Source organism: Columba livia, chromosome 2 (assembly GCF_036013475.1).
Source record: "Columba livia isolate bColLiv1 breed racing homer chromosome 2, bColLiv1.pat.W.v2, whole genome shotgun sequence".
Taxonomy (NCBI): Eukaryota; Metazoa; Chordata; class Aves; order Columbiformes; family Columbidae; genus Columba; species Columba livia.
This window is the reverse complement of record NC_088603.1, coordinates 3,172,107-3,192,214: the sequence shown is the minus strand read 5'-3', so window position 1 is coordinate 3,192,214 and position 20,108 is coordinate 3,172,107. Positions and strand designations below refer to the sequence as shown.

Sequence of the window (20,108 nt, the reverse complement as noted above, 5' to 3'; positions counted from 1 at the left end):
CCTTCTTTTACATACATTTCATGTTTACTTAAGCAAAGAAAGTTCTAGCCTTGCTGTGGCTATGTTCAGAAACCTGAAAAGTAATGTGTTTTTATTTCTAAAACAGGTTTATAATTTTTCTAAAACCATTTCAAATAAAAAAAAATAGCAGCCCAACTTTTGATTTTGAAAGGCTCACACACAGAACCCTGTCCTGGAATAAATACAAAGGTAATTATTGATCCCAGAAGTTTTGCTTTTGCCTCTTACAAAATTGGTCTAAAGGTTTCTCGAGGTGTTGCCCTCCAGTACTCTGAGGTGGGAGATAGCCTTATGCAACTTCTTTGATAATCTGCATTTTCAGACTGATCAGCAAATTTCTGGGTACGTGAACAGACTAGTGCCAGACTGAGTCCAAAAGATTTGCCATGAATCAGCACCTTAGTGCTCACCAGGTGCTTTCCTGTGTTATTTACGGAGTATCACCCACCGCAAAGGCGGTGGTAATTAGCGATGAGAGAGAACCACAAAACGTTTGGTTCATATATTCATGCTGAACTTAATCAAAGCTTCTGGCCTAGTCGTAGGGGTTGAGTTCATATGGGAACTAATAAGAAATATTGCCTATGGGTCAGGTTTAGCTGGAAACACTTCAGTATCGAGGCCTGGAGATCTGTACCATGCGTGCTGGCATGGTGAGAATGGAAAACACTAGTGCTTTATAAAACAGTAGGATTTCAGATAATAGTGTGACATTTGCTCTCTGATCTTTGACACCTGTAAAATGCACAAAAATAACTCAGTGTCAAGGAATAAGGCTTATGGTAAAAAGACCTCCAAGCCTGTGGTCTCAGGGATCTTTGTTCAAAGCTCAGTTTTTCCAAGAATTCTCATTTAAGGGCAAATATCTTCTTTCCACTCCACCCAGCTTCACCACAGCCCTCTTTATCTCATCTATCCCAGCAGCTGCTACCAGCAATGCGTGATACCTTGGGGTACATGGAATAATTTGGGCCAGAGCTGGTGGAAACCACGTAACTTCTTGTAGGTATCTTCATCGCAGACAATTTTTGCTTCTGCTGGTATTTCATTTTGAATGGCTGTATTCCCTACCAGTTCTCCTGTGGTGTGAGGTGCAGTAACTCCATCATGATTTGATGGTGTCCACCTGAGGAGCTCACACTGAACTTCTAGCCTGCCTGAGGACAGCTGTTTCCCCACACAATACAGTTGTGTTTGCTTTGCTATAGCTCACTGCACAGTTGTATGTCCTCATAGACATGTGTAAGGTTGTCTCCTGAGGCAACAAAACCATATAAATCTCTTCTGATTACGGTGAGGTATCTTTCTTCCACTCAGGGATAAACTATATCAAGTTTACCACATGAGAAAAAATTCTGTTATCTTAGAGGAGTTGTGGCATGGTCTCCATTTGCAAGAGATTTTACAAATTTTTTCCTGTTTTTCTAGCATTTATGGGCTATTCTTGAGATGAAAAAGAGAATGTTCTCTTACTGGGATTGTTTCTCCTTATGACCAAAGATCCACTGTGTGTGAGGCAGTCATTGTGATAAGGGCAAGATTTTGTGCTGTCAGTTACCTTATTTATTATACTCTGTGACTGAAGTGAAAACACATTATCTGTCTTTGGGTCATGGTCCAGGTTTAATCAGGAGGCACCAGAGTCACATTCCCTCTTGTTTTCTTTAAATACTACCCAGGGAATGGAACAGTGTTGAGAAGAGGGGTGGTGGGAAATGCTGCCCTGCTCTTCCCTGCTCTCAAACCTACAGAGCAGGGTGGTGGTCCCAGGGGAATGGACAGTTGCACTAAAACTAGGACTCAGTTGCCCAAGCACACACATCTAATGCCATTTGTGAGCTCTAGTAGTGTCCAAGGCATCAGTTAATAGATAGTGGAGGACCTGCAGGAGACCCAGTCTTTCCCAGTAGCAGCTCATGGGCAGGCTGCATACTTCAGGATATCTCAGTTTACATTAAAATGCCTTTGATTAAGCAGCTGAATCCTCCCCAAAAGCCCTGGTCCATCTCTCCTAACTTCAGATATCTACAGTATGGACATCTCTGGCTGCACATCTCACTTTCTTCCTGCAGCCAGCCAAGGTGGACAGGCAGAGTTAGGGCATCTTTGACTGAGATATTTCAAATGACTCGCTCAAGCTGGGATCAAATAACATCCTAGACCTGTCTGAATTGATCCGTTCTCTATAAAGACAACTGGAACACTGACTCCAAGGTAGACGTTTACATTTGGGTGGGCAAATTTATTTGTAGCTTTGATAGGTCAAGTACATCAATCACCTCCCTGACAAGAACTATCGTAGGGTAAGTATGAGTGTTTCATGATGTAAACCAACCTAGATTTAGGTTTGGTTATTCCATCCTGCTGTTCATTGTAATAAAAGATTAAAGGGAGATCGAGAAAGGAGAAACTAAATGTCCTTACGGTCCTTCCAGCTTCATTATTGTGCCTGTTCATGGCCGATCGGGCATCTGGTCTGTTCTCTCGGGCGTCCGCAAACTCCCGAGACACCATGCTCCCAAACTCCACGTCCTCGCTGCAGCCCCCCCATTTCCAGCCTTCCCCAGGAGAGCCCTTGTGGCGGGTGTCGCAGCCGCAGATGGTGGCCGAGCCCTCGGCGCAAGATCTGGTCACCGCGAAAGCCACTCCAGCAGAGGCAATGGCGTGGACAAAGGCTGATTCCCTGGTAGCTGTGGAAGAGAGAAATCAATGAATAGTGGCCAGTGAAGGCACCACCCATGGCTACGATCAGAATACCTTCTCTCCAGTGCATGGCGGAAGGACAGAAAACTCTCCTCTTCCCTGTGGTCCGGCTTGGACCTACTCCAAAGACATTTACTTATACTAAGAAATAAGCTTCTTGTGTAGACAGGACCAGGCTTGATTCAAGGTCAGCCAAGAAGTGTTGACTAAAGTCATCTTAAGGTCTTAGGATGGGATCATGGCAAAACAGTGCAAACCTGAGCTTCAGAGGCCATATGGTATATACTATACGGTACTTTGGAGGCAAAGCACCTCGTAGCCATAGCCTGTGCTACAGTCGTGGCATCAAATGTGCAGAATTTGGGCTGTGTTTCCATAATATGGAAAATGCAGGTCTACACTTACTGACAGCCTCCACCCTTAGTGGTGGGACCGGCACCAGTTAAAGCACCTCCTCTTCCTTGAGTGGGAGAGGTGCTGATGGCTAGAAGGTAGGAAAATGCCAGGATGGACAGATATTCCCCAATCTTCACTATGTGAAATAAATATTGTCCCCACCCTCCATCATCAGGCCACCTTCTTTTTTCTAGGCTGTCTAGCTCACTTGGCATTCGATATATGGCATCTTGAACCTACCCAAAACTTTGCTCACTTGCCTAATTAAGGCGACTGGGAATGAACTTTCCTTTTCTGCCCATTGCTTCAGGATGGGGGGGTGGAATCAGCCAAAAGATTTCATGGTTGGGGTCTGAGGAGCTGTGGTCTGTGTGGAGACCTTTCCTCACAGCCCTTAATCCTAGTTGGACCTGGGTGGGGAAGGACAGCTCAGCATTAACCTGTTTTTCCTGGATGCTAGTGTTTTTTCCTACACTGTGCTGAAATGAAAACCAAACATTTAAAACTGCTTTGTGAATGGGCAATATACCAGAATATCAGTTTTTATTCTCCACCCCACCCAGTTTTGGTCTCATTATGTTTCTTCACTCACTTGAAATGACCCTGGAGTTCAACACCACATCTCAGAAAACATGACTGCTATGTTTTTTAGCTTCAGAAAAATGGCATTTTTATTGTGAACAAGGCTGTTCTCAAATCCTTGAGGTAGTTCTAAGAAGACACACAGATTCTGATAACTGGTCTCCCTTAGCCTACACCATTCCCCTCATTAACTCGTCTCATGCTTATAGACCAGTTAGCCACGAGAGCAGGTTGTCTCTGACAGGTTTCAGATCCATAAAGGCAGGTCAGGTTTTCAGTTGATGCATCTTCTCCAGTTTCTCCTGAGCTTTGCATCAGCTGACGAGGTGCCTCCTCAAAACCACTCAAACCTTCTCTGCAACATATATTGCTGATCTGAGCTTTCCTTTGGCGTTTTGGCTTAATCTTTACCTTCAAGATGCTTCCAGGCTTTACTAACACTAGGAGAGTTTAATATGCCAAGCCAAAAAGCCAACATGTTCTGGGGGAGAAATCAAAACTGCATGCTTGCAGAGCAGTCCAGGCTAGATTGAAGGCTTAAGCAAGAACTTGTGCAGCACTACTTTGCTTTGGGAAGACTACCAAATACAACAATATGCAAATCAAATAATGTGCATGAACTTACAAGCCGAAGGTATGAGCAATGTCCTGGAATATGATGTCAATACTCATCATGAGGCTAGTAAGTCAATGAGGTCTAGAACCAAAAAAAGGAAAGTGCAGGAACCCTCAGCTCCACAATGTGATTTTGAAAAACCCTTGTTCAGCATCTGTCCAGCCTGGAGGATCCCAGGTTCCTGCAATTAATGACCATACAGTCCCTGAGCTGTGTGAAAGCTCAGCTTTTCAGGGTCAACAGATGAGTCCAGTTCTAACGGGACTGGGGACTTAGCATCTTGCACTTGCCTAAGCCCAGATGGAATCCAGAAACCAAATCTTGGGGGTAGGAGGCTTGGTGTGGTGTCTCCGAGGGCACTAATTATCAGCCCTGTGGTCTGTAAAAGGCAAAGGCTTCTCGCAGAAGCCAGTCAGATAAACTGGTGCTATGAATGCTGAGGATATAGTGCCTGACCAGAAAATAGCTAACACACCTTCCACCTCCTTCCATTGTGGCCCAGTTAATCTTGAAAGCTTTTGATATGCTGCTGTGCCATGGACAGGAAAGGAAGAGGATAATTCTTCTTCTTCTTCTTCTTCTTCTTCTTCCTCTTCTTCTTCTTCTTTTCTTCCTCCTCCTCCTCCTCCTCTTCTTCTTCTTCTTCTTCTTCTTCTTCTTCTTCTTTTCTTCCTCCTCCTCCTCTTCTTCTTCTTCTCCTTCTCCTTCTTCTTCTTCTTCTTCTTCTTCTCCTTCTCCTTCTCCTTCTTCTTCTCCTTCTCCTTCTTCTTCTTTCCCCTTCTGTCTGACAGCTGTAGAGGCTAAAGGACATTTCTCTCATCTCCTGTGAATCACCCCTTCCTCTACTCGGAAGAAGAGACCTGGTCCAGGCCTTCAACTACCTGGGAAGGTGCCATAGGTGCTGAATTGACATTTCAAATGCCATGGAAACCCCTTGTGGTATGCCACACTGAGACAGACAAGAAAGCAACTGCAGCCATGGTGTTTGTGTAGAAAAACTTGCATGAGGATGAGAGGAATGGTCTTGGCTCAGGAGCCCAAAAGTGGTGGATCGCACCTGGACTTCAGCAGGAGCAATTAGCTCAGAACAGAGGTGATTCTCTGTGCATACAAGTGCAGAGCTCACCAAAATCCAGGGAGCTTTAGGCGATGTAGCCAGAGAGTCTGCAGAATTTCTGCATTTGCCATGGTCCGGAGCACAAGTGTGGTGGGAGCGGCTGAGGGACCTGGGGGGTTCAGCTGGAGAACAGGAGCTGAGGGGAGACCTTCTGATCTCTGAACTGCCTGAAAGGAGCTTGGAGCCAGGGGGGCTGTTGATATCTTCTCCCAGGTAATAAGTGATATGATGAGAGGAAATGGCCTTAAGTTGCACCAGGGAAGGTTGAGGTTGGATCTTGGGAATAATTTCTTCCCAGAAAGGGCTGTCGGAACAGGCTGCACAGGGCAGTGGTGGAGTCACCATCCCTGGAGGGGTTGAACAGATGCAGAAATGAGGTTCTCAGGGACATGGGTTAGTGCCAGGGTTGCGTTAACGGTTGGACTCTATGATCTTGAGGGTTTCTTACAACCAAAATGATTCTGTGACTTGGTTGCAGCTGAACAAGGGGTTACAGAAGCACTGCTTTGGTTGTAGATACCCATTTCTGCCTAAATCCCAGGTCTGTTACCTAAACTCTCCACTGGTGCTAGCCCTTACTGAAAGCCTACCTCTCCAGGAGGGTACTGATAGGATTTTCTCTTAGAAGCACCGGTTCTACTCAGCTCTCCTCTTCCCAGAAAGAGCTCAATGTCTTTTTACAGCCTGTACATGCCGTAATCACTCCCCTGCTTTTGAAATGCAGCCACCCCTGGGGTGGAGTGCAGCCACCACTTAACAGCACACAACAGGAAGCAAATAGCATCGTATCTGATTGTAACTACCTGGGGAATGTAGGCAGGCAGAGAGAAGAAGCTGAAATCTGGCCCCGGGGCACTGAGGTTAGGAGTTTGTCTCTCTTGAGAAAGTTGCAGCCTGATCTCTTCTTAATGACTCCACGAAATTAGGGCACACTGGGTTTACATCTCCTACCCCTAACTTAAGGCACCGAGTTCAATATTGACGCAGATGAAAGAGTGCCGTGGCGTGAATCATGTCCTGCCACCCCCTAAGTTATAGGACTGTCCTCCAATTACTAGAGCAGACCTGACCCTGCTGAGCTCTGAAGAGCTCCCCAGGTTGTAGCCGGAGGCGGTGTGGCTGCAGGAATGGAGAAGGAGTGTATAGAGATACAGATAAGCAGAAGGAAAGCATGCACTTGTAATGGAAATGAGGGGTTATTAAGGTGCCATATAAAAATGCAAGAGACTTTAGCAAAGATAACAGGAAAGTGCAGTATATTTGTCAGGTCGCCTCATTCCTCTCTGGGTGGTTTGGGTAGCAGGAGACAAGCAGCTCGTTAGGACTTGAAGAAAGCTTCTGGAAAGTCATCTGGCAACAGAAGGTTAATAAGGACTAATACTTCATGGGGATGTTGACTTAAGAGCATTTTAACCACTTTTTTTTCCCTTTCTTTCTTTTGCAGTGCAGCACAAGGTCACCAAAGCTCTGGCTACAGCTTGTTTAATTCCTGCTTGCTCCTGACTTTCCCTGCAGGGCTTAGAGACTTGGACGGCTGGTGTTCCAAGGTAGCCTGTTCTGGACCCTTTTTAGGGGGATGTCTGCCAATGAAAAAGGTGCTGAGACATATGTAAGGCCTTTAGGGATGCTTTGTAGCTGCCCCTTTATGCAGAGCTCTCCAAGTCACTGGTCGCTTCCAGAGATCAATTCCTAAGGAGCCCAGTCTGGGAAGCTGAGAGCCTGAATGTCCCATGTAGAACACTTCTGACCACCCTGCCTCAGCAGAAGAAACATCTCGGGATGCAAAAACACATGGCTGGGCTGCATCAATATGAGAATTCAGAGGCCTGAGGATGGGGTGACCTAAGATTTGATGTCCTGCTTTCTCAGGGCTTTCATATGTGACTTTGGGCAAATCCTTTAGTCAGTTCGTGCCTCTGCTTGCTTATCCATACAGCTGAGAACAATCTTGCCTCTCTACTCAGGAGCCTGCATGTCTTCAGGATTGTGGGAAGAAGGTGTTGGAGCTGAATAGCAGGTCATCAAGTTATCGGATGAGGAAGACAAATGAATAATCACAGAAATATCTCAACTGTCTAATATATGAAAGCCGCTTTCATGTGTTCTTCTGCCCAGACAATGACTTATTTTCCCTGAATCTTTATCTGAATGACTAAATGATTAACCCCAGGTCAGGTAGATATCCCAGAAATGAGAGAGGATGGACTACGGTGGTGTAAAAGGATGAACATAATTGTTTATTTTGGTCTTTAAAAGCTACAGTCTCTTTTTACCACCTTTGTACCATAGTGCTGAGCCCTGTTGTCCACATGTTTGACACCCTAAATCTTTCCTTCCTCCCTGCACAGTGTCCCGGTGGTAACAGCAGGTTTTGGGATGGGGCAACGCAATCCACCTTCAGATGTGTTGGGAGTTGAGGTTGCAAGTCCTGTGTCCTGGACCACAGCTTGAAGAGCTGGATGGTATTTTAGGAAGGGGGCACCACTGTTTCCACTGACTGCTCTTTAAAAGAGAGAAGTGAGATCTGTGCAGAGAAAGAAAGGAAGAAGAAAAGAAAACAAAGAAAGGACCAGCCAGCTGCAATGAGCAGTCTGTGGTTTCCTCCTTGCATCCATCAAGAGAGCCATCTTAGCGAGATATGGGATGGGAGCTGTGCCATTCCCTGGTGTGGAGGGTCACCCGTAAACACCTCCATGGTGAAAGCTAAGCCAGAAGGGCTTGAATGAAATACCATGTTGAATGATTTTGGATGGAAAAGAAGAATGCCAGAAAAAATTAATACCAAACGCTCCTCACCGTGCATGTGGGAGTTGAAGTACTGATGGTGCAGGTCAATGCCTGCTCCTTATTTCCAACTACGCTGAAGCCAAGGTTGGAGGAAGGCCTCATCTCTGAAGGGTACCTCTCAGAGCTACCTTGAGCCAAAGCCTCATCAGATGCTAAGTAGATGATGACCCGCCAGGGGAAGTGGGTTGTTTTAGGCTCACACTGACAGCCTTGCTGGCTCAGCTACCTCCTGAATAACAGAAGTGAAATCCAATGGGACTGGTGAATCAGAGCTCACAGGAGCTGCAAAAATACACTCAGAGATCACTATGGGCTTTTACAGGCATGAACAACATTTCCTGTTGGCCATGAAATCTGTGTGCAAGGTAGGCAGGGACCACGTGCAGCAATGAAGCCTTGTTTGTGTCAGACACCAGGAGAAGAAGATCCTCCAGTCCCCTCAGTCCTGCTGGTGTCTGTGCTAAACTTGACAAAGCCATTATATCCCTCAGAGCCAAGAACCAATGGATCAGGACATGGGAATGATGTCCTCCACCTTACAATGCGGTTGGCACTAAAGGGAGCTTGTAAGAAAGGTGGGGTTGTGATATGAAAAGGGGTGATGGTTTTAAACTAAAAGAGGGGAGACTCAGACTAAAAGGAAGAAATTTTTGACAATGAGGGTGGTGAGAGCCTGTCCCAGGTTGGCCAGAGAGGTGGTGGATGAACCATCCCTGGAGACATCCCAGGCCAGGCTGGACGGGGCTCTGAGCAACCTGAGCTGGTGAAGATGTCCCTGCTCATGGCAGGGGTGGCACGGGATGAGCTTTGCAAGTCTCTTCCAACCCAAACTGTTCTATGATTCTAAGAAGTGAAGAGTCACATCTCAGAACACAGGATATATTTCTCCCCAGGGAAAGGAGGAGGGAAGGTGGGAAAGAAAACGTTAAAACGCACTTTTTTTTTTTTTTTTTTTGCCAGATGACAAGGAAACAAATCGTTTGCCAGTTAGAACTATTAAACATTGGCATGGCACCAGGTGAAAACAGAGAACAGGGAACCCTTTGGCAAACGCCAGCTGACAGATCCATCCACACTGCAGAGACAGTGCCCAAGTGCTGGAGGGGAACAACTACTGTTCCCATTCTAGGGGGGGAGGAGGAGGAGGATCACAGAGGTGTCACAGCTGCTGTGAGCCTGACATTGCTTGTGGGGAAAACACTGGGAATGTTGGAAACAAAATGTTGACTCTCATGGCCTTGGAGGCAGGCGAGCTTCAGTTTCACCACATTCCTCTCAATTGTAGAAATAGAGGATCCTATCTCAGATAAATCAACTGGAAGGGTTTTACATAAGCTGTCTGGCCCAGCCTCAAGCTTCCTCCAGCAGCTCTCCAGAAAGGCAGAAAGTGCTCATGTTTACCCTGACCCATCCTCACCAACATCAGTGTGTTGGTCTCCTGCAGGACCATCTCCTGGCCTGACACTGAAGGTTCCTCAATGACCCCTTAAGCCCAAAATGGGATCTTTGTACCATAATTGCTTTTTTCTTTTGTAGGTGCATCTGCTACCCATTAGGGAAAGTGGAGAGGAGAAAGTTGTGGCCTTGGATGCTCTGAACACAAGGACAAAGGAGGGGAGAAGTCAAGCTTCTTAGTGGGAGAGCGATCATTCATAGGGCACAACTTACTAGGTATTGGAGAATGCTTTCCAAAGTCAAAACTGCAGGAAGAGCTCCTGAACTTCCATAAAGCTTTAATTTCTTTACTTGGTGTCACTCCCAAGTCTAAACACCAAGCAGCCAAGTGCCCAGATGCTGATTTCTATTTGATCACAGAAGCATGGATCAGGAAGTCCTTGTTGTTAGTCTGAGAAGATTCTGGAGGCTTTAGGAAGATCAGAGCCTGGTGACACCTCACAGGGCTACAAATGCTGCGCTCTCTGGACATAAGTGATTCCAAAACTGCCTCAGTTTCCCCTGTTTGCAAAAATGGGCAAAGTTCACATATCATGACACGTAAATCAAACACTCATCGATTCATTCAGATGGTAATCACTATTGACTGACACCACAGACCACATCTACCATACTGTCTGTACAGGACAGAGACAGAAAGCTCAGCTTACACTCTGTAGCCTGAGCTCTGATCACCATTTCAGAGTACAATGTCACGGAGGAGGGGGACAAAAGGGAGGACCTTTCTCTGCACCCAGTATTGCATGATGCCTTACTACCCTAGAAGTGATGCTTGTATCACTCTTTTCCATAGAGTCTTCCACAAAAACATCAGTACCCTGAGCTGCCTCTGTCCTGACCTGTGTGGACATGGCTACTTTCTTATCAGCACCTAGTCTGGGCTTATAGCCATTGCAAGTCTCAGAAATAGCTCCAGGACTTTCCAGAGCAGCTCTTCATTGCACAGAGAAGATGTGTTCATAGCTATATAAACTCACACAATCTTGTACAGAATCACAGAATCATTTTGGTTGGAAAAGACCCTCAAGATCATTGAGTTCAACCGTTACCCCACTGCTAGCACTACCCCATGTCCCTTAGAACCTCATCTCCATCTGTTCAACCCCTCCAGGGATGGTGACTCCAGCACTGCCCTGGGCAGCCTGTTCCAATGCCCCACAGCCCTTTGGGGAAGAAATTGTTCCCCACATCCAACCTCAACCTCCCCTGGTGCAACTTGAGGCCGTTTCTTTGTGTCCCTGTCTCCCCTCAGCTCCTGTTCTCCAGCTGAACCCCCCAGGTCCCTCAGCTGCTCCCATCACACTTGTGCTTCAGCCCCTCACCAGCTCCGTTCCCTTCTCTCAACTCGCTCCAGCACCTCAAGGGCTTTCTTGGCTTGAGGGGCCCAAAACTGTCCCCAGGATTCGAGGTTTGGCCTCCCCAGTGCCCAGCACAGGGATGCGATTGCATGGGATCCTTTAGAATAGAACAGAGCTGAAATAATCACATGGGATCCCTTGGGTGCAGAAGGTTCACTAGCTCCATTCCTCAAAGATGTGTTTGTAAGACTACAGTCTCACTGTAGATTTACAGACCGACCTGAATGATTTGGAACCACTCACTAGTGAAACCCAAATACCCACTTCTGTTATCTAGTGTGTAGCCTTGTCTCAGGTCCCCCAGTCTTTAGTAGAATTTCCCAAGTGGATTTTTCACCAAATCCGGGGAAGCCTGCTTTAAAAAACACCAGTCCTTGGGGGCTGCAGGTAATTGAGCCTTTCAAGCCTAACCCTGACATGGGGTGGCTCTAAGAGCAGATGCAGTGATAGGAGAAATGCAGCTTCGGAGCACTCACGATGGAGTAAGTGATGTCAGCCAGGAGCTGCCCCATGCGTCCATGCCCAGCTGATTCTGCACTGTTTCTCATAAAAATCCAGCTCTGGGGTTTGTTTGAAAAATCAGGCCCCCAAATGCAAAGACTTATGCAAATGCGAAGCATAATAACAAGAAGCTAACCACACTTTTGCATATCTTAAAGGCAAGGTTAGGTTTGGGTTCCATCTGTGTTTTGAACGAAGTTCTGGTTGAGCTCTTGTTTCCTCTGAACCAGCGTGCTAGTGTCAACACATCCCTGGGAAGATGAAAGGCCCTAAAAAGACATTTGATCAGATTAGCTGTGATTCAGATCATTGGAGGGAAATTATTAAATGGGCAATTCCTGCCAGGGAACATGAAGGTGATACAGATAAGGGGGAATGTTGGATTGAAGGAGATTGGATTAACACAGTTTGTAAAATCCCGAAGGCCAAGTTCCCCTTAAACACCTAAAGAGCACTTCTTTATCTTTTTCTCTTTCTTTTTCTTTTTCTCTTTCTTTTTCTCTTTCTTTTTCTCTTTCTTTTTCTCTTTCTTTTTCTTTTTCTTTTTCTTTTTCTTTTTCTTTTTCTTTTTCTTTTTCTTTTTCTTTTTCTTTTTCTTTTTCTTTTTCTTTTTCTTTTTCTTTTTCTTTTTCTTTTTCTTTTTCTTTTTCTTTTTTCTTTTTCTTTTTCTTTTTCTTTTTCTTTTTCTCTTTTCTTTTTCCTCTTTCTTTCTCTTTCTCTTTCTCTTTCTCTTTCTCTTTCTCTTTCTCTTTCTCTTTCTCTTTCTCTTTCTCTTTCTCTTTCTCTTTCTCTTTCTCTTCTTCTTTATCTTTTTTCTTTTTTCCTTTACCTTTTTAATTTTCTCTTTCTTTTTCTCTTTCTCTTCTCTTTCCTTTTTCTCTTTCCTTTTTTTCCTTTTCCTCCTTCTCCTTCTCCTTCTCCTTCTCCTTCTCCTTCTCCTTCTCCTTCTCCTTCTCCTTCTCCTTCTCCTTCTCCTTCTCCTTCTCTTCCTTTTCCTTCTCCTTCTTTTCCCTCATACCATGTCATTTTCCCTTTTCCCTTTTCCTTTATGCATTTTTTTCTTTTTTTCTTGCTGTTTGCTTATGTTTATCCTTGCACCCAGCACAACAGAGCTGCAATCTCTGGCACTGTCCTCTCACTTCCAAACCTTTCAGATTCTACCCAAAACAAGTAGAGTCAGATTGTCAGATGCTGGAGCATCCTGGGAGCCTCACACATGGCTCTGGGATCAGGGTTGGTGCTCCCTGCTGCCCTCCCATCCCACTTGAGCCGATGGCTGGAATGCAATCCCTAATTAGCTACTGTCAAAATAACCCCAGGTGACCACAGGTAACCAGACCCCCAAGATAGGCAAATCAGCAGGATGGTCTGGTATCAGTAACCCAAGCCTAATACCTGCAAAGCAAACATCCCTCTATCTCTCTCTCCATCGTCCTATCTCTCTGTCGATCTAATCACCACCATGTATGTCTCCCTACCTACCCTGCTTAATGCCAGCACATTTTATCTTTCTGTTGGCTTGGTCATGTGCGAAACACTCTGCGTCTGATCCCCCCCTCCTGCCATCCCATAAATGCCTTCCTCTGAATATTTCATGGCCATCTCAAGTCCTGAAACAGCACAGTCCCCTCAGCCCTTCGAACCACCCCAAATTACCCCGACCCCTTGTCTCCCCATTGCCCGACATCCCTGGGAGGCTCTAGACAAAAGGAGGCTGTGCGCCAATTGGGGGTTATTAGCAGAGATACAGCGTGCTCATTGTGGCAGGATGGGGTCCTTAATGAAAGGGGAAGGTGGAAAAGGAGCTGGGATGAAGTTCTTCAGGGTGTGTTCCAGGTTAAAGGATCATGGGGGTCCCTTCTAGCCCCCCCCCAAAACAAAAAGGAAACAACCCCAAAAGGCAAACCCCAAAGAGTGCTATGAAGAACAGTTCTGTTGTTTAAAATTATACAGGGAAGGAAAAAAAATATACATATAGTTGTATTCTGTTATCAGAAGCAACATGGTCAAACAAAAGGATCGCCTTCGCCCACCTGAGAATGGAATGTGAGGCTCCATTTCGCTGCTCTGATCGTATTTGACAGCCCCCCTCGAGACTGCCTGGTTGGTATGGCAAATCGTCCTTATTACCTGCTGGGGTGAATGAATCCTCCTTTGTGCTGGCACTGTCACGCTGCATTAGGTTGACAATGGCCCGAGATATTTTATATGAAATTTGCCCTCACTTGTGATTAGCCAGCATCAACTAAGTCATAGCAACCTAGAACTATGCATTGGCCGGGCCCCGTTGTCGGCCGAAAGGGAAATCCCTATTCAAATGGTTTAATAAAACAATCTAAAGGGCGTGTGAATCGTGAAAAGCATTTTCACTTTTCTCTTTAGCTTAATCTCATGGTCGCTGGGATATTGTGCTCTGAGCAGACCCCAGCAGGGTGTGGGCTAAGGTCCCCCATCAACTTCTTTTACAGCCTCCTTTTCTGCGAGTTAATGATATACCGGTGTGATTGCCTCCCGCAGCAAGAAGAAACACGCATTTGATGAAAAGGATGGACCTCCTAACACATCCTAAATGGCAACAATTTCTCATCCAAAGGTCACAGGTCATAACCTGGATTTTGAATCACCACCCAGATCTTTTTCAAAAGCCCCTGCTAAAGCTGGGGGATTCTGCGAGGCCGTTTTACACACACAGAGACACACACACACACAGACACCGCGTTATCTCTGGAGGTTCGCGCTCCCCTTGAGTTTAGTGTTTGGAAATAACTGGATTTTCCCCTGGTTTTGGGCTACACTTTGCTGCTTTTCACATCTGCTCAACCCTGGGTTGAAATGCAGGAAAAGCACAAGAAATAGGTGGGCAAAGCAGAGATGCATCATTGCTCTGTGAGATGCCTCCTGAGGCATGAGAGAGTTGGAGTGTTCAGCTGGTGAAGAGAAGCTCTGGAGAGACCTTATTGCAGCCTTTCTGTACTTATAAGGGTCCTGTAAGAAAGATGGGAATGGACTTTTTAGCAGGGCCTGTTGTGATAGGGCAAGGAGTGATGGTTTTAAATTAAAGGAGGGAGATTCAGGCTAAACATGAAGAAGAAATTTTTTACAGTGAGGGTTGATGAAAGCCTGGCCAAGGTTGCCCAAAGAGGTGGTGGATGCGCCATCCTTGGAGACATCCCAGGCCAGGCTGGACACTTCCAACCCAAACTATTCTATGATTCTGTGGTCCCAAGAGGGGCACCCAGAGCTCAGCAGCACCCAGTCCACCAGCAAGACCTTTGGCTGAATCAGCAGCTGGCCATTCACCCCAATTGTGGCACACTCCCAGCCTCCAGCAAAGCTTTGAGGTCACAAAACTCTCCCTACTCGCTTGCACAAATCGCAAAGCTCCCCCAGTGCTGACTCCTTGATAAGCAGGATCTACCAAGGACAGGAGAGATGAAGCCACAGAGATCTAATTGTGGATGGGATGGGAGGAGGGGGAAGGAGAAGCAAAGGGTTCCCCTTTTGCATTCTTGCTCCTCTTCCTCGCCCAGGCTGGGAAGCAGAGGAAGGCAGCAGGTGCAAGGTGTCCCCAAAGCAAGCTGAAAACCAAGTGCTCATCTTAACGTTTACCAATACAGAGGAGCACTTTGCACTGCAAAATGAGGCTGGAAATCCCCAAGAAAACAAGCTCCCTCATGAACCTCCCCCAGTCGAGCTTCCGAGTACAAATGAAAGGTGAAGGAGAAAGCAGCACAGAAATCTGTTTTGTTTTCCCCACCTTTCTTTCCTCTTCTCTATCTTTTTCCCCTTGCCTTCCTGAAGCCTCGGGCCTCTGTTGGTTGTATTGTCAATATTCTCCTTCGAATTTTTCTCACCGGAGCTCAGTAAGAATGGGTCTGCAGGGAACATGCACAATGAAAACAGCCCAGGTTCTCATGAGGAACCCTTTTGGCTTTGGAAATCCACATTAACCTCTCCTAAAAGGTGTTCACATGAGCTGTGGTATGTTTTCACTGCAGCTTTCCATGTAATTTTAAGGTTTCTGGGGCAAGGAGTGATTCGGTTGTTATGTGCTTGTACAGTATTCAGCACAATGGGGCCCTGATCTCTGCTTGGGGCCTCAGAGTCTTCTGTAATACAAATAATTAACCATAATAGAGCTGGGTGAATATCTTAATAAAGGCAGGGAATCAATTTGAGGCAATTAAGCAATTTTTCGGCTTGCAGAATTTTTTGCTTTACAGGCTCAATTTGGAGAAGGGAGGAGATTTTTTGGGTGCTGGGGGAACAGCAGGGAATAGCTCAGCCCCATGCAGCAGGCTTTGGCAAACTTCCTTTATTTCTTTCCCATTGGATTCAGTTTCACCCAGTTGGGGAGGCAGAAAAGTTTTATGCATCTCCCAAAGCACAGAAGCCACATTTTATAAATATCTTGTGAGAGGAAGCGTGGTTTGGACGCTGGGTTGATGGTTCCTGATGGAGAAGGGGTTCAGTCCTAAACAACATGACTTTCCAACAGCTCATCTGCTTTGCCTCTACCCCAAGTGCCCACCTGTGAAAATTGAGAGCAATCACTATTTTCCTGCTTTCTAATCCCAAGCACTTGAGGACGCAGCTAGCTGCTAAAGCAATGGGGATTGCAGATTTATTTAGACAGGGAGGAATAAGAAAGCTGCAAAGGCCCGGACACAGACTGGATGATTTACAAGCAATTAGAAGTCAGCAGATAAGCTTTGGATGACAGATATTATGATTGTATCTGGAGTTCTTGTATGATTTGCAAGTGGAAAAAGGAGCTAAATATAGTAAACACTTGTTTAAAGTTGTATTCCGTTCTGTACTTGTCTGTCACAGAGGAAGTGCATGTGAGGACACTACAGCAAGGGGCACATCTTCTAAGTAACCTCAAGAACTGAGATACACCACCCTTTTCTGTAAGAAATAGCTATAAACTCCATAAAAACATCTGCTGGCCTTCTGCAGACATCAAACTTTGTCATGCATAGATCTTTTATGTCCAAGCCTTTGCGGGGACTCTAGTGACCAACAGCCATGTTCTAAGAGGCATTCCTTTAAACTTTTAGTCCTAGAAAGAATCAATCAGAAGAATCACAACAGAAAAAAAGTGAAAAAAATGAATATATCCCTCCATACAGCATTTTGCATTGGCTGTATGGCTATTATAAGTCTGTCAACTGGTGGTCAGCCTGTTGTTGGCCCCAGACACGGGAAAATACATCCTAGTACTGAAAAATTGAAGAAAAGAATCTGCATTACAATGCTTTCAAAGTTGACCTGACTATCTGCTGCACCTATGTCCTAACACTGGTTCATTTTAGCTACCATGAAGAGCTAGTCTGTCATCTTGATGGTCTGAAAATGACATCAGTTTGATTTGGGAAGTTAAAAAAACATGCAAGGTAAATACTTGGCTAGGAGACCACCTGATAATCTGTGACACTCAGAATAAGACAAAGAACTTGGGTTGTTGGTGAATATAAGACCACAGAAATGACATAAATGGAAGTGTTCTGTCAGCTTCACTATCAAATGTTAGACAGACATTAAATAATAATAATATCAACAATAAAATAGCCATAACTTGTATCTACTTGTGATTTAAAACAGTGAAGGTCTCTCGCACACAAACAGCATCTACTTTGCCCCCACCAATGTGAATGGGCTTTGTGTCATGGACAACTGTCCACCCATGTGCCTGTGCCCACACTGGCAAAGTGAGTGACATGCAGCTCTCATGGAATCATTGAATGGCTGGGGTTGAAGGGACCTTCAAATCTCACCCAGCACCACCCCTGCCATGAGCAAGGACATCTTCACCAGCTCAGGTTGCTCAGAGCCCCGTCCAGCCTGGCCTGGGATGTCTCCAGGGATAGTTCATCCACCACCTCTCTGGCCAGCCTGGGCCAGTATTATCACATCATCCTGTGATGTGGGCAAATGCCACATGCTCTTACTGCAGGGACAAGGAACCAGCTCAAGGACTGAGCTGTTTTCAGCTGGAGCATCCAGCCTGGGTTAGAAGAATGGTTAGAGTTTTCTGATGCCCACCAGGAAGCTCTCAGACAACGTGATTTCTGTTCCTCACTGAGCCACACTCATTTTTTAATCAGTGACCCACAAACAGTTTCAAAATTGTGTAGAGATGTTGTCAAGACTCTGCTACATGATCCCTCCCATAATCAGAATTAGCACAGATTTTGCAGCATGAGAGAGCTACTTGACCTCAAAAAACCCACCAAAACAAAAAAATTGCTGTAGAATAAAGGACACTAAACACCTCCAGAGAACTTTATCAACCTGCCATCATTTGTATTCATAAGATAAGCCAATTCCTTATGCTTACCTTATTTTCTCCAGGTTTCTTAAGCTTGAAAAACACCCACCTACCTAATTAGAGAGATGCAGCTTTCTCATCCAGCCCCGTGTCACACACTCATCAGCCCTCATGGCAAGAGCTGGTGGAAGTGTGCAGGGATGCTCTCTCTGATGGAGACGATCTCTTGCAGCCTGAACTGCACATGGATTTTGCCCTCCCAGGCAAGTAAAGAGACCCACAACCAGAATATGAATAACCACCAGATGGGAATTGGAGTCTCTCTGAAGACATATGGGGGCTGTGAGCAAGTGGGAAGAAGAGGCAGGTGCTGGGGGTTTAGATCCAGCTTCGATCTCTGTCTCTGGGTTTGCCTGTGTTAACCCGTTTTAAGCCAAATGATAACATTTGCTTTGATGAAGCATTCTCTTCCTCAGGCTTTGCTTCATTATGGTATTTTTGCCTCTTTCACACTGTGAAGCTTTTCCAGAGCCTCTCCACTCTGATTGCAAGAAAACTTGCAATTCCAGCTTATACTTCTCATTCTTGCTGCTTTTAATTCACCAAATGCCTGCTTGCCCTTGTGTCAGCCCTGCCCTCGTATTTGACAAGTGGACGCGATGTTATTCCTGATTTTGCATCCTAAATGATCCTGTAGTTCTGCTACAGGTTGTTAAAGAGCATCCACACCCCACAGCTACGGGTGTGTGCACCCCGGAGTTGGTGGGAACAACTCATGTCTCCTTATCCAGCATATTAACTTGGGGAGGGTAAGGAAGGGTGATGACCTGTTCTGCCTACAACATCTTCGGTGACTTTAGTGGGAGTGGAAGGCATTTGCCAAACTGCTGGAGGAAGCCAGTACCTTAAGGGTTATACTGACAGTGCACATCGCTTTCATCCCTGACTATCTTACAGCAACAAAAATCAAAGCCATGCATCCTGCACCCTCTTGGGATGGGAGCTGCTGAAGATTCCTCTCTTGCTGTTAAATGTAAGCAGCACTGCTGTTGCCCTGTGTAACGAGTGGGGGTAGATGAGATGTGAAGTGCAGAAAAATTTAAAGAAAAAAAAAAAGAACAAGCAAGAACCCTTAGGAAATGTCTTTGAAAATTAGTTGCTGAATAAATCGGGTGAAGTAAAAAGTATGTTTTGGGCTTGATTCTTCTCTGGGCCTGGTGTAAATCAAAACAATCTTTTTATAATTCAGTGTAAATGGCAGAAAAGTTAAGTCAGCATCATTAGGGGTACATCTTGGTATAGGATAATTTTTTCCTACGAAAAGCTTACTTTTTCTAATGAGACACGTCACTTATTATTTTTCATGAAACTGATATCTAGATGCCCTGGCAGGCTCAGGCCCTGCTCCAGGAAACCTTAAAATCGTAGATATCAGACTTGGACCTTGCACCTTTCTGCCTAAAGGCAGGATCCACTCTGCCTAAACTATCCCTGACAGATGTTTGCCTAACCTGTTCTCAAAAACCTCCCAGGTCGGAGCTCCCACCCCTTCCCCAGGCAATCTGTCCTCATGCTTCACTACCCTCACCGTTAGACCGCTCTTCCTAAAGTCTAACCCCAGTCCCCCCCGGCTGTGATTGAGCTGGACATAGAGGAGAACTTGTCAAATTAACCTTGGCAAACCAAAGGAGGAGGAGGAAGCACAAAGAGGAGAGAAAAACGAAGTGATGCTCTGAAGTTGTACAGTGGCAGAGCTGGGAATAGAGCTCAACTCCCTTGACTCCATGACTTAAGCCTGCGTAAGCGAGGGAGTCCTTACCTTATTAATCCCACTGGGTACCTTGCCTTTCTCCTGGCATTTTTTTTCCTACCCTCCCTCTTCTCACTCGCTTCCATCTCTCATGTTAATTTTCCTTGCCTTTCAGCATCTCACATGTGCCCGCAGAGGGAGAGGCTGTTGTAACATACGCAGTCTTCGACTGATTCATCCCTTTGCTTATACATGACTAACACTCGTGCTATTTGTCTAACTATTTCGACTGATGTACATTTAATATGTAAAAATTTAATTAAAGTGTTATTCATAAAAAAATATCTGGGCCAGTTTATTTATTTTTTTTTTTAAATACCCAAAGGGAGTATTCCAATTAGGGATTAAATGCCAGAAAACACTGTCAGATTCCCCCCCACTCCCATCTCTAATCAAAGCAGCAGGTTTTGATATTATAAAGAAAAAGCCACCAAAACCACAACAATATTTACAGGCATTTGCTCTGCAGGTGTAGAGATCAATCCCAA

General features: G+C 45.4%; 1 protein-coding gene across 2 annotated transcripts in view; it reads right to left on the bottom strand.

Moving 5' to 3' along the window:
- The window catches only part of WNT3A (Wnt family member 3A), a 97,727-nt gene that overhangs the window by 9,101 nt on the left and 68,518 nt on the right, over positions 1 to 20,108 (bottom strand). For both annotated transcript variants that reach the window (XM_005512111.2, XM_065050229.1), the window contains exon 3: positions 2,446 to 2,711. In XM_005512111.2, the coding sequence (XP_005512168.1) occupies positions 2,446 to 2,711 (266 nt within the window). The remainder of the gene's footprint in view (positions 1 to 2,445; positions 2,712 to 20,108) is intronic.